This window comes from Cajanus cajan, chromosome 7, assembly GCF_000230855.2.
Source record: "Cajanus cajan strain Asha chromosome 7, NIPB_CcT2T_4, whole genome shotgun sequence".
NCBI lineage: Eukaryota > Viridiplantae > Streptophyta > Magnoliopsida > Fabales > Fabaceae > Cajanus > Cajanus cajan.
Genome location: NC_138523.1, coordinates 10,003,769 through 10,018,479, shown reverse-complemented (window position 1 = coordinate 10,018,479; position 14,711 = coordinate 10,003,769). Strand labels below are relative to the sequence as shown.

Genomic DNA, 14,711 nt, shown 5'->3' with positions numbered 1-14,711 from the left:
AAACAAACATCAGTTAGAAACAACTCAGTACTATGAATCGTGTGAAAGAATTGCATTAAAATACTGTTCTGTAGCATCATATATTATATTATAAATTATAATAATATAATTTATTAAAATACTGTTCTGCACCCATAACTCCAGTAGAAATTATGAGAGAAAGTGGAGTGGAGACTTATTAAAAAAGTACCTTGCTTGCAGGAGGTGATAAAACAAAAACCGAAGCAAACATCGTATAAGAATAACATGATATAGCTATAGGGGCTCTTGCCTGTAATTTACTTTAACAGGCATGGAAGCAAACAACTCAGTACTATGGATGCAGGGGAACACTTACCGTGTTTATTTCACATTTTTAATGTTAGTTTTCTTGGGAAACAAACAAGAAAAGCATTGATCCAGACCAAAAAAAAGAAACAATTAACCGGAAAATATCAGGCACGATACTGTTGATGCAGATCCTCTCCCTAATAAAAAATAAAACTGGAGTGTCCAGTTTAATAAATCTGGACCGCAAATTAAAGTTAACGATTGAGATGATATCCAAAAATCTCAAGTTTCATTAAACTTGCTCAACTCTTAATCTATTTTTTTTCCTTTTCCTTTTTGTTTTCCATCTAATTCCAGCGACCCTTGCCAGCCACACTGGACTTTCACATCTGGCGAATCCCACTTGACCAGTAGAGCATCTTTGGCTCCGATTCAATGCCAATCCTGACCTTAACCTTAATGTCAATGCTATATTTTATGTGCCCGCCAATATAAAAACCTTCACAGTGACTCATCCTTTCCCAAACTTCACAGTCACAACATCTTTACTCACATGTAGAAATATGTGCAAAACATGGTGTTTACTATCACGGAGAAATATCACACAAAAAAGATGAAAAAAAAAAAGGAATCAAGAGTGAAAAATGCTTACGGGAGAATTACTGTTTAAAAATAGAAAATAAAAAAAGAAGTGGGACACATGGCAAGATCATAGCCATTAGTATAATCCAACGGTTGAACTTTCGTTAACCAGACACTCCAGTTTTGTTTGTTTTTTTGGGGAGAATATCAGCATCCCAGTAATGTAGACGGTATACCTTTCCCAGAGACATATCTACTGCAATACTAATATTGCTATTCTGGAAATACTTATACCATAACAAAATTTCCATAAAATCCCTTATTTTTTCTATCTATCAATTTAAAATTTGCAAATGATGCACTACCAACGAAATAATGGCAACACGTCAAAGAAACCACAATGACGAACACCCTATTCTTCGGGTCTAGAAGGACAACAACAATGGCTATAACAACCAAACAAGTCAAAGAAACCATAATGAGGAACACCCTATTCTTCGGGTCTAGCAAGACAAAGACAATGATTATAAAAACCTAACGATGCCAAATAAAACAAGCATAACATAGGCACAGAAAATTCAGTATATTGATTCAATTGAATTGGTGTGTAGATTACAATATGAGCCACGGAAAGAAGAGCTTTATGTTCAAAAATCCATATGCAAATCAGAGCTACACTAGCAAGAAAAGAAACAAAATCAACTGCTCTAAAAACATGTTAGAAGTGATTCTACAGCCAGGTAAGGTAAGTCACAAAGTCCTCACCAGAAGATGAGCAAGCCCTTAATTTCCGAGCACCCCTTCAACTCAATTGTCAACAAATGAACTAATCAATCTACAACAGAGTGAGTTCCTGCGGATTCTCCATAGACTGCTTGAGAATATACTCAGCCCTCCTCTTCTTATCATCCCTCTCATCTTCCCTCCCAGCCAATGCCGCCGTCCGCGACACGTCCTTCTTCCGAAGCTTCGTATCCAAGGACTCCCCAATGAACTTCTTCCCAGTCCTGAACTTGAAATGCACAGTAGGCCTCTCAGCAGGAAGCTCAGTTCTCTCTCTCCCCCCCATCCCATCCTCATCCTCATCACACAACCCCCCACCCCCAAGCATCTCAATTGCAGGACCAAACGCCTCCAACACCGAAACACGCTTCCCATCACCACCACCACCACCACCACCACCACCCTCATCCGAAACCTTAACAACCGGAGAAACATCCTTGTCATCTCCACCAACCACTTGAGGATCCAAACCAGCAGCACTATCTGATGAAGCGGAAGTAGTTGCTTTTGCTTCCACCGACCCATTACGCAACAACAAACGTTTCTGCAAACTCAACAACGACCTCTCAGCCTTCCTACGCTGCCTCGCTTGTTCTATCTTATCCTCGCGAGGATCGGAAACCCTCTCGTCCCACACGGGTGTGTGAATATACGTGTGAGGATCGGGTAAAGCCGGTAACCACGCGGGTATATGCTTCGACGGTGGAGTTTCACCCATCTGATCAAAACTCGGGATGTTCATGTTCATGTTCATGTTCGTCTTCGTGTTCGTCCCCTCGCGAATCACCGGAAATTGAGGAATCGGCTGAGCGAAGGGAACCTCGTCGGCGGATTCCACAAAGTTCGCGATCTCTCTGACGCCGGCGCCGGCGCCGGAGAAGGCTCGCGGCGCTTCAAGGTCCTCGAAGGCGCGAATCGCGTCGAAGACGCTGCATTGCGATCGGCCGGCGAGGTTGGCGTAGGACTCGGCGGTCCTGCCTAGGTCGAGGAGGTAGCGGATGGCGACGTCGGCGAAGGCGTCGAGCGCGGAGGCGGTGGCGCCGTGGAACCCCGCGGCCTGGCAGAGCTGCGCCGCAGCGAGGCGCGCGGCGGCGCGGCCGAAGTCGTCGGGCGCGGCTCGCCCTCCGCCATTGGTCATGGTCGTGCGGTGGCGCGATTAGGGTTTGGGCGCGCCGCATTGTTTGGGGGCCATGGGGTTTGAATGTTTCCGGTCGGTGCAATCGGAGAAGGGGTCGTTGGAATATAAATAAAGAAACAAATGAGGGAAAGAGAAAAATGAAAGGAATGCAAACCAAGGTGAGTGGTGGAAGTGGGGAATTTGCAGGGAGGGAGAGTTTTGGAGTAATGAAAATGAAGGGTAGTTTAGGAATGGTGGGGTAATTGGGATTCAAAATTGAAGAGGTGCTTTTGTGTAGTGAGATTTGTTGAAGGAATTCGAATTGGATCTTGGAAGAAGATGAAGAAGAAGAAGAAGGAGGGGGAAAATCAAATGAAATGTAGGGGGAGCACTCACTCAAGGGAGGCTTATTTATAGAGAGTAGTAAGTTAATTTGGTCGATGAGGGGGCTTAGAAATAGTACTAGTCTATGAGTACCTGTTTTTATGGATTATGAGTTCGACTTTGGTATTATTAATCATATATATTTAATATTTGAATTTAAAATCACATAAAATAATCTCGTATCAATTTTGAGGTTAGATTGTTCTCATGCTTTATTCGTTCAATGTTGCAAAGTGATGTTAATCAATCAGAGTTTGAAATTTTCTTCACACTATTCATGTTCAGCGTCACTGTTTCTAGGTTATATATATGCTTGATCTATGTATTATGTGTATATTTGGTACAACTTTTGGACGTGATTTATCACTGGCCTTGGCATGGGACGGGTTGGGACGAGTGTGGGTTGAAAATATTTAGTTCAATTCAAACTGACAAAAAAAAAAATAACCGACCCATTTTCGACTGTAACTTTGTTTTAGGTTTATTGGGTTTGGGTTGGTCGGGTCTCAGATTAATAGGATCGGTTTAATTGGGTCTATGGCAGAATCAAATATAAAAACACACAAAATCGAGTCTTGTCTTGGCAAGAGCAATGATACAAGAGAAGAAGAAGACGAACAAACTTGTTCTTCGCGATGTTAGAAGGAAACAAACAAATCGTATTCGTGGTAGTAGATAGAAAGGAGCAAACGATTATCCAATGATAAACGAAGATGAATGACTAGCACTAGGATCTCTAGTTTCTACTCTTGCGACAGAGTTTCTAGTTTCTACTCTCGCGATAGTGCACCTAGGTAAATCAGAAACGAGATGAATATAGAGATTAAATGAGCATCCCACACCCAAAAGGTGCTTCACATAGGTCTTCCCCAAAACCCCTAATAACTAAGGTAAACAACCAAAAAAAAATACTCATTTCTGTAGCAGTTCTGGAAGAGCGAAGAAAAAAGAGATGTTTTGTTAAAAAGTTTCTAGTTTTTACAATTATAAAGAATAAATTGTTATGCGTCGGTCAGGCTAAAAAAGAATCATTTGAAGTAACCCAATTGTAATAATGTTTTCACATAATCTAACTACAAGAACTTTTATTTTTTGTGGGTCTTAAATTCAACAAATTATGGATTATACGAGTGGATAAAAATGAGTTAGTGACACTTACACATGGATACATCGTTGCTTGAAAAGAATGCTATACTGCGAACAATGATATTATGGTAAGAAAAGTCGTTTAATGAGAGGTGATGAAAAACAATTATTGGATCACATGAACAAAGTTGCAGGTGACCATGTCAAAGAACAACATTGACTACCACCTAAAAGGCTAAAGTAGTGAGTGGTGACAACAAAGAGCAGGTTGGGTATGTTCAACCATGGTGAAAAAAAAATGCCTCAGCGTTTCTTTTTTTCTCTCCATAAAATATATATTTTGTTTTTAGCTATCATGTAGTAGTAGAAAACAATGGACATTATTTTTCTTTTTGGCAAAAAACAATTCTTACCCCTTTTGTACATGAGAAAGGAAAGTGATATGAGTATGACATGTGCCTACTACCTAAAGCATCAATTTTAATCTTTTGTAATTATTAGGTTTATTAATGTAAGTTTTGCAAGAAAAATCGTAAAAATGAGACAATTGTATTTGTATCAAAGTTTATCGTTCAGCATTCCAATTTCTCTTCTTGTTTGGTCATCTGCCGGTATCCATAGGAATTGTTATTTTAACTCACATAAACTCTAATTTTATCCATATTAAATCAAAATTCTAGTTTTTTTTTTTTTTTTTTAGCTTGAGGCTCAAACCCACCCACCCAAATTACATGTATTTTGTCTAGTTTGGGTAGGTTGCAGTCGAGGTGGATCGATTTTGCTTAGCCCTAGGTATATCAAATATTATGTGGACACTTTACATATAATAATAAGGTTAAAATGTTTTTTTTAATTATATAATTTCACTTATTTTATCTTTTATTTATTATATTTTAAGATAAACTTTTTTAATCTTTGTACTTATTTTTGTCAATTCTTATTAGTCCTTATAGTGTACTGATATGTTTTAAAAAAAGACATACGATAAATGTTATGTTTGTAGCTAGATGATCCATTCTCCAATTTTCCTTAAATCCTCCCATATTAGAGGTAATTATGCAATTATTGGACCCACCTTCCATTTCACACAATTCTTTTCAATTCCCTTTTATAAAGAACAAATGCATTTTTAAACATTTTCTAATCCACTCCTTCCCTTCTAAACAAATGCATTTTTAAACCCTTCTATTTGGTTAGATGTTAGAGGAGCAAAGAAATATTTAAAATCTTTTCTTATTTGGTTCAATTTTTTTTTTAGTTCTGTTCATGTCACTTGTATGTTACACACTTGATAAAAGATGTGAGTTTTGTCAATATAAAATTATTTGGTTCAATTTTTAGGAAGGAAGGGGAGCAAAATCCTTCATAATGAGGGACGTATTTATGTAGAAGAGAGTGGGGGCACATGCCCCCACTACTATTTTACACACATATTTTTTTAGTAAAAAAATAATATATTTTTAAAAATAAAAGTTATATTTTAATTCCCCTAAAAAAAAGTTATATTTTAATAAAATAAACATATATATTTAAATTATCATATTATAAACTATAAATTTTAAAAAATTATTCATTTATTTGATATTTATCATATTTTCGAAGGAGATTAATTCTCATATGTAATAAAAAAAATGCCTTAATAACGAATTAATCTTTTTAAAAATTTTAACTTTTGATAAAATAAAATTTGTACCATATATTTATCTTTTGTGTTTTTTATTTATGTATACGTAGATTAAAAAAATTAAAATAGTAAAGATTATAAGATTGTATACGTCAATTAATTAAAAAAATCAAAATGGGAAAGATTGGAAGATTTGTATTCTATTTAAAAATTTTATTATAGAATATATTTTGAAATAAATTATCATCTAAAATATTATATTAGATATTAAAAACATGTTTACATTATAAATAAATTAAACTTGGTTTTTATATAATTTAATATATTTATTTTTATATTTTTATTAGTAAAATTATTATAAAGTATATTTTTAGAATTGTAGTTCTAACTAAACATTTAAATTTTTTTATAATATATAAATAAGTCATATTTAGAACATGTATTTTAAAAAATAGTTAGATTTAAACTACTAAATTATAATATAACATAGTCTAACATAACTTATTTTTATCTTTAATTGTAAGCATAAATATAAAAATTTGTAAAAAAATAATTATGATATATATTTATACTTTTAAAAATTATATGTAAATTTTTTAATATTATAAATATATAAATAATTATTGCTCCCACTATCTAAAATTTCTGGATCTGTCACTGTTCATAACCCAATTTTACCTCATATATATAATATTAAGCAGATTTGGAGGGGAGGAAAGAGATTTTAAAATATTTTTATTGTAATATCCAAAATTTTCTTATTTTTATTATTAAATTTAAAATTATAAGAATATAAAAGTAAATTGGATTTTAAAATCTCTCTCCTCCCTTTGTGAGCCAAACAAGAAAAGTTACCCCTCCTCTCTTAAGAGTCTCAATTAAACAAAATTTTTAACTCTTCCCATCTCCCCCTCTCCTCCTTTAAATCAAACAGTTCCTAAATCAATCTCCAACAGGAGATGCTTGTTAAGGTGCGTCAATGAAACTCCAGTTGCTTGAAACAACTCTCCCATTAGAATAATTTGATGTAGCAATGCAAGTTGCTTAATTTTTTTTAGCTCCTTTAGCAAACAAATTTCATAACTATTAAAAAACAATACTTTGGACCATTCATAATCAAGTCAAAATAAAATAAAAAATAATGAGTTTCTTGAAGTTCCTTAGAATTTCTTCTATTAAAGTAATGATATATTAATGATATATTAATTTTGATTCCTAAGAACGGTTACAAATGACAATGAAAATAAAAATTAAATCTTCATACATCTATTTTAACCTCTATCTCAATCACTAAACTAATCTTATTTTTTTTCTTTTAACAATCCCATTTTTTAAAAAATATAAACATGATGTTAGGTTAAAATTAATAGTTACCTTAAACAGTTTCTCTCAACTTTAATTATAAATTTTTTTAATGTAATAAGGTACGCAATAACCTTAAAATTATCTAAAAAAACATTGCATTATTGGCAACAACCAGTAAAGTTATAAAACTAAAACTAGGGGAGAATATGATACACCCCCATTCTCACTTCAAGGTTTATATTTGATCAAACATATCAATATCTTAAACAATAATTCATCTAATAACATTCTTTTATAGATACGCTTTACATTTAAAAAGGAAACATTGTTTTAGTTTTCGAAAACATATTTATAATTCAATCTTTGTCAAAAAAATAATTTATATAATTAAACTTTTTACAATAAAATAATAACATCACACGAGAAATTCATTTTAAGTTGTATTTTGCAAGCCCAACAAAAAACAAAAAAAAAAAGAGAATTGAGTGGGTAATTTGACGAATAATGGAAAAACTACGTCCTGAAGGAGTAGGCGTGGTTTATATGAAGAGGAGTGGATAAGAAAAGTGGCTGTGGAAACTGAGGAAGAAAGGAAGCAGGGAATAGGGATAGGAATGGAGAAGTATTTCGGAAACGCTTATCGCGGTGACCCGGGCGTGCCTCATTCGGACCCGGATCGATTCGTCAACATTTGGGTCGGATCCGCTACCTTCGCTGTTCTCACTTATTTCAATCCCTATATGTGGCAGCTCTCTAATCAGTTCAAGTACCACTCTCTCTCTTTCCCTCTTTTCAATTGATTCAATCTTTCAACGCACCCTTTTAATTCATCTTATATTTTATCACTACTTTGCAAATTGATATTTTACCTAGGGTTTACTCTTCACTCTACACTAATATAACATGCTGATATGAGAAATAAGTTTTTAAGGGATTCAATCACATGCATATATTTGGTAGTGATTAATTTGTGCTTTGTAGCATGAATATAGGGTATTTTAGACAAACTTTTCGGAAAGTAATTTTAAGAGAAGAAAATATTAAAAAATATATTTTCTTATTAATCAATATATAAACTAATTTTAAAATTTTGGAGAAACTTATTTATTTATTTTTTAAGTGCATGTGGCAAAATTTATCTAAACAGGACTTTAATCATAACTACTGGATTTAGCTTAGTAGTTGGGTGGGGAGGGATTGGGGTAATTAGAAACATGAAGACCTAGGTTCAATCTTCATTGTAACTATCTTTGTATTCTTTCTTATTTATTTATTTATTTTTTAAAAAATAGGACCTTAATCTCTCTCTGTGTGTGATAGCATTATATTTGAAACTTAAAATGTATATATTTGTGTGTCATATTTTACTAATGCACAAAATTTAGGTCTTCAGTCTTGCACTCTTGTTGTCTTTAGTTTGATTACAGTTCTCTTGCCTGTCTTAGCCCCTCCCCCCTCTCCCTATATGTGTACTTGTGTATGTATACATTTTTATGATGTGGTTGGTTCCTACACTTGTTCTCTGAGGTATTTGTTTCATGCTTTATGATTCTCACATTAATGCATCAAAGTGAAACTTTTGTTTACTCTAATGCCAGTATCCCACTTTCATGTCGCATGTTTTCTTCAATGTAAAAAATTCAAACATACACTACGGGGGAGGGAAATGGCCCCGGTCCAATATGCTTCACTTTTCTCTCTTTTACTCCTTCCTAATCTAAATCTTATAATTCCAAGAGAGAGGTATGGAGGAAATTCATCATTTCTGGTTTGAATAAAGCTAATGCAAGAATTTCTTATTCATATCTATTACAAATAACCGTGAGTTAAAGGTGGAAATGGACAACCTGAATGTAATGTATGCTACTCGAATTTTGACTGCAAAACAACAAGAATAAAGAAACCCTTCTCTTTTTGTGCACGAGTGTCTTTTGTGGATGGTAGAAGTATATGCATAGTTGTTGGTTGCTTTAAGGTCAATTTGTGCTTTCGTCTTGTTTTTTTCTCTATATCCTTCTTATGATATTTGAGTTGATTTGACAATCTGCTTAACTCATTTGTCTCTTCTTATGATTGGGTTTTTGAAGCTTTCCCTGCATCGGCTCATTTTTATATTACATATTTTAAGATTCTTTAATGTGCAGTTGGCATGATAAAGCAATGTTATTTGAGCAATATCACTGGAAACAGGCAAAGAAGAAGAATCAGCCATATGAGTTCATGGTATGCTATTTTACTATATCTAACTTCTCTTGTGAGCTTTAACTGAACAGAGCTGATACCTTTGTTTACTTTGTGCTTTAGTTGATATGAGGAATTAATTATCTTCAAAATTGTGTTGTTGCAGTGGAACAAGACCTGGGACAGGAACCATCGGACTCATTACTACTACAATTGGCCTATTTACTTTCCATAAGTACCTTCTACAATTGGCCTATTTACTTTCCATAAGTACCTTCTGTTTTTCATTTCTTGCTGATACTGATATATCTTTTTTTTAAGTCGCAAACCTTGATAAACTTGACGCCTGCCCATGTTTTATTTAATACAGGGATGCTTTCTTACATTCACTTTTAATCATTACTCGTTAAGATAAAAATCAATTGAGTGATTAATTATATTTAATTATCGTGATGGAATGATAGTAGGTTTTGTTGACCTATATAGGGTTTATAGAAGCTACAGAAACACTACTTTATTTGTGTTTCAGGGGTAAAAGTGTTTAATCATGGGTGTAATTTAAGCATCATGAAACTCGATTAAAGTCAGTATAGTGTATGGAGTCTGTTCCCCTAAGTTTTGCAAACTGTCTGGCGAGGTCAGCATGATTTACTCGTGTAAAAAGATGAAGGTTGAGATGCTATTAACACCTAAGTGCTTCTCTTTCTCATTATCTCATGCACAACCATCCGCGGTACTTTTATCCAAGAATTATAAACAACGTTTTCTTGTTGTGTAACACGGGGATTGGTGTGCAAATACACAATAGTTAAACATGGTGAGTATGCACTCCATGGTTTTATCCAAGAATTATAAACAACGTTTTCTTGTTGTGTAACACGGGGATTGGTGTGCAAATACACAATAGTTAAACATGGTGAGTATGCACTCCATGGTTTGCTACCCAGTTTCGAAGCCTCAGTTCTTTCAACTAGAATAAAAACACAAAGTTCCTGGTTCTGACTACTGATAAGATAAAAAGGACCAGTGGTGCATAAAGAAATCAATATTCAAGACTCAAGACAAAGGTAGGAGATAGGAGCCACATGAACCATGGCAAAGACGAGTAAGAGGACGACCCAGTAGAAAGAAGGGGAAATAAAATTAGTTACTAGTCGGAGGGAATAATGAAAACTAATTTTCTAATATGTTTTCATCAATGAATAAATTAAAATTTCCGTATATAATTATATGTATGTACCCATTTAGCGAGTAATTTTCCTTGTAAGCAATGTTTGAATTGGTTTGTCATCCGTAATCTTTTTCATCTCAAAGGATAGTAGTGACGTACTCTACTTATACTCCACTCTATAATGCCATAGTTGTGGACGAGAAGTGAGAGAAATGATGAACTCCGAAATCATCTTCCGACACTAGTCTGATGTTGGATTTATTTTTATTTTTATTTTATTTTTTTTATGGAAAAGATAATTTTAAAAGAAGGGATGTATTTTTCAAAGGGGCTTATTAATTTTTTTTGAGACTACATATAGAGCTAAAATATAATGTAAAAATTCAAATACTAACATGATCATAATTTTGAATACAAATTGATAATATCTTTAAAATTAAATGATAAGAATAAGTTCCTTACTTTTATCTGAACATCCTAAAGATTTATAATATAAATAACAAATTTATAAAAGAACTAAACTATTTTTTTAATTAAAAATATTTAGGCATATTTCAACACAAGTAAATTCCTTCTTGTCCTCAAATACCATTGATCGAAAGAAACCTATTTTAGAATATTCTTGGTTGTGGAAGATTGGCTTCCCAAATTGGTTAAATTCACTGCTTATTAGATAGTCACCGGATCAATTCATTGGTTTCGTTTAGATAAGATTTTTGAACACTTATATAAAATAAAATAAAATAAAATAAACTTTAAGAAATTAAAAATAACTTATGTATAATTTAAAATTAATTTTTCTAGAGAAGTTAGAAATCATTTAACTTTTCCAAATTGTTTTTTAACTTCAACTTATTCACAAGTTATTTTAGTCTATGAAAAAATATTATTTCATTTTTTTCTATAAATATTTATAAAAGAGTTTATCGAAGCAGGATTTTTTTTATTATAATAATTATAATTAACAAAAAGTGGTTACATTACATGATTACAATAACTTTTTTTTATACTTAAATATCTTTTAATTTTTAAAGAGGCAAGATCAGTTGCAAACTTTGTTTACTCTTACAACAACAAACTTAAATTGAAAAAGAAATAAGTACAGTAAGTTCACGTAAGTAATTTTATCGGGCGAAAATAAACGCAAATTTTATGGGCCAAAAAGTAGAACCGTAACAAAGGAGTTTCCCGAGAAGTAAGATAATGGCGCATTCTCAATATCTTCTTCACACCCCATCGTTATCATCTCTAACTTGCGCAACTCATTCGGTTCCTGTTCGGACATTACCACCTAAGACGTTGTCGTGTCGTCTCTCTTCGTATCCAGCATCATCATCATCATCATCACACAACAGCACTTCCAACTCCACCCCGTGGCACTCGAAACCTCTTCATTTCGCTCTCAATGGAGCCCTCTCGCTTGGCTTATTATTCGGAGGTAATTGCATTTACCGCTACCCCTCTTTTTTCCCCTTTTTTCTGCGAAAATTGAAAGTCAAATTTTGTAGGAATTGGAGTGGCCGAGGCTGCAAAGGTTGGTGTGAACAAGCCCGAATTGCTCCCCAAGGACTTTACCACTGTCATTGATGTTGCCGGCTTCCTCTCTGATGGACAGGTTTTCAAACGCTTTACCCTTATATAACACTTGTTTTCATAAACTTATCTTAATACTTCTGAAAAGAAAAATAAATAATCTTCTTCAAAATTTTAAATTAGCTAATTTGGAAAACTTCTCTCATATCAGCTTTTCCAAAATATGGTTTTTAACTTTTAGGTAGTTTTAGTTTATGGAGATTTGTTTGAGTTTATGGTAATGCCTAATACTCCTTCCGTTTATTTTTGTTTAATGTTTAAGGTTTATGTGCAAGAATTAAGAAAATGATTAATATTTTAGTTTTTTAAAGTATTTGTTACTTATTTTCATGTTATACCCTTTAGGTAATTAGAGAAATAATAGGTATATTAAAAATGAATAAACACATTATTCAGTAAACATATATTAATTATCAAGGATAAAAATAAAAAAAAAATTAATAAATTATTAATTTTAGAAAAGTGACTATGAAAAAAGAAAATAATAAATAATGTTAAAACGATTATGAATAAAAAATGGAGAGAGAATCTGTAAAAAGTTTTATCCGGTCAACCAATAAAAATACATGATTTGTATCATTTTTTAGATAATTATTATAAAAGTTAACACACTTCTTATAATTTATAATGCTATGTGATTGGATGATCCTGTAAAACTGTTTTACACTTTACACTTTTGGTGTATTACCATTAGACCCATTTTGTTTTTCTTCTTGTTTTCTTTTTTTAAAAATTGATTATGAAGAAGTTTGTCTAAATAAATCCTTAGTGTTTGATGTAACAATGTGTTTTGGAACTCAGGAATTGAAATCAATCCGGTTGCAATGTAATAAAATCGATGTTTGGCATCATATTCATATTTTTGCTTTAAGGATAATTAGCTTAATTATACACTTATTGAATAAAGGTCAGTTGGTTACATATTAAAAGAAAGTGATTCTATGGTAAAATAATCCAGTGATTCTTTTTTAGAAATTAAAAAAAAGCCTAAACTAATTTATGTTTGTTTACTATTATAAAACTAACCTTCTTTTAAAAAAGAAGCAACTGTTTTCATGGGGAACTGTTCAAGTAAAAAAAGTGATTCTAAATGCTTATATAGCACTTACGCATGGTTTTTTTAATGACTGAAGAGTCAAGAGTAAATAAGGTCAAAATGCTTCATGTATGCTGTTTTCATTAGTTATCTTGGAGAATTTATTGAAAAGCTGAAAACAACCTATTTATAAGTTCTCTCAAATACTTACACAAACGCTTATATCATAAGATAAGTTCAAATAATCTGTAAATAAATTTTTCTAAACACTTACAAGAACGTCATTTCTTGTATTCAAAATCAAAAGTATACGTAAGAAATGGTTAAAACAACCTATGACTGTTTTCATTGTTTTCTATATAAATTTTTGAAAACAAGAAACAAAGTAAAAACAAACAGACATTTTTCTAATAAAAAAATGAAAACAGAAAATGTTATCTCAAAACAAACGGTCTTAAGCAAGCAATACCATTCTTTAGTTTCCTATTCAAAATGAACTTACACTTGAAACTGAATTGCCGAGTTTGTGAATTGAGGGAAGAAAGAATATTAATGATGTTCATTGATGATTCTCCTGCAGGAGAAAAGACTAACCGAAGAGATTGCTGCTCTTGAAGCAGATACTGGATTCAAGTTAAGAGTTTTGGCTCAGAACTATCCTGATACGCCAGGTTTTTTACTATGGTCATTGCATAGTTTAGCATAATATGGATCTCACGTAACTCACAGGCTGCTATTATTATTATTGAGACTTGAAAGCTGAAACTAATGTACTCTGCAGGTTTGGCTGTTAAAGATTTCTGGCAAGTAGATGACAGAACAGTTGTCTTTGTTGCTGATCCCACATTTGGTAAAGGATCCGCCACAATTTTCTTTGTTACTAGTATTTTCTTATGGCTTCTTTCGCTGTATATCTACCAGTAGAGGTAATATATGAAAGTGTTCTATTGAGACCAGGCAATATATTGAATTTCAATGTTGGTGCTTCGGTTGATTTGGACGTTCCACGTAGCTTTTGGAATCGCTTGGCAGGGAAGTATGGGAACATTTTCTATTGGAAAGAAAAGGTACACTCTAAATCTCAATGCAGCTATTTTTTATTAGCTTAGTTAATGGGTTAACTTAACACCAAATGAAACAGGGGGAAGATGCATCTATTGAAGCAGCAGTTATGGCAATTTCTAGTTGCTTGAGAGAACCAGTTGGTCCTAATAACTGTTCTGAGGTGAATTAGTTTCGTCGATTAATGTTGTTTTGTCATGTGATTGGTGTATAGAAATTAACTAAAATATTGAGGGTCATACATATTTCATGTTTCAAGTATATTATGCTTTTAAGTATCTTGTGTACTTCGCTCATTGTTAATAGATATGGAATCGTGTAATGTATTTTCATTGTATAAAATAGGAGAGGTAAGAGATTTTACATGAACATGATTTGCTAATAATTCAGTCTCTGGTGTCTCAGTTCAGATGGTACGTTGATTTTTGAAGTCTGTTGTGTACAGACTCAAAACATAACAGTATTTATCTCATATTGGATTGGTTGAGTTATCTTTGAAGAGTTGTTTCCTTTTAGA

The 14,711-nt window shown here is 32.8% G+C and overlaps 3 protein-coding genes across 3 annotated transcripts; 2 read left to right on the top strand and 1 right to left on the bottom strand.

The window, feature by feature from the left end:
• Window positions 1-1,416: 1,416 nt before the first annotated feature.
• Window positions 1,417-3,233, bottom strand: TAF8 (TBP-associated factor 8). The gene has a single exon (XM_083060602.1). The coding sequence runs from the start codon at window positions 2,771-2,773 to the stop codon at window positions 1,688-1,690; it is 1,086 nt and encodes a 361-aa protein (XP_082916728.1). The 5' UTR covers window positions 2,774-3,233; the 3' UTR covers window positions 1,417-1,687.
• A 4,425-nt stretch (window positions 3,234-7,658) lies between these two features.
• On the top strand, window positions 7,659-9,728 carry LOC109813570 (actin T1-like protein). The gene is made up of 3 exons (XM_083060601.1): window positions 7,659-7,917; window positions 9,296-9,374; window positions 9,499-9,728. The coding sequence occupies exons 1-3, from the start codon at window positions 7,766-7,768 to the stop codon at window positions 9,565-9,567; spliced, it is 300 nt and encodes a 99-aa protein (XP_082916727.1). The 5' UTR covers window positions 7,659-7,765; the 3' UTR covers window positions 9,568-9,728.
• A 1,790-nt stretch (window positions 9,729-11,518) lies between these two features.
• Window positions 11,519-14,603, top strand: LOC109813576 (thylakoid lumen 15.0 kDa protein). The gene is made up of 6 exons (XM_020377781.3): window positions 11,519-11,941; window positions 12,012-12,118; window positions 13,713-13,803; window positions 13,914-13,982; window positions 14,090-14,199; window positions 14,274-14,603. Exons 1-6 carry the CDS (start codon window positions 11,707-11,709, stop codon window positions 14,364-14,366), a joined length of 705 nt encoding a protein of 234 aa, XP_020233370.1. The 5' UTR covers window positions 11,519-11,706; the 3' UTR covers window positions 14,367-14,603.
• Window positions 14,604-14,711: the final 108 nt, after the last annotated feature.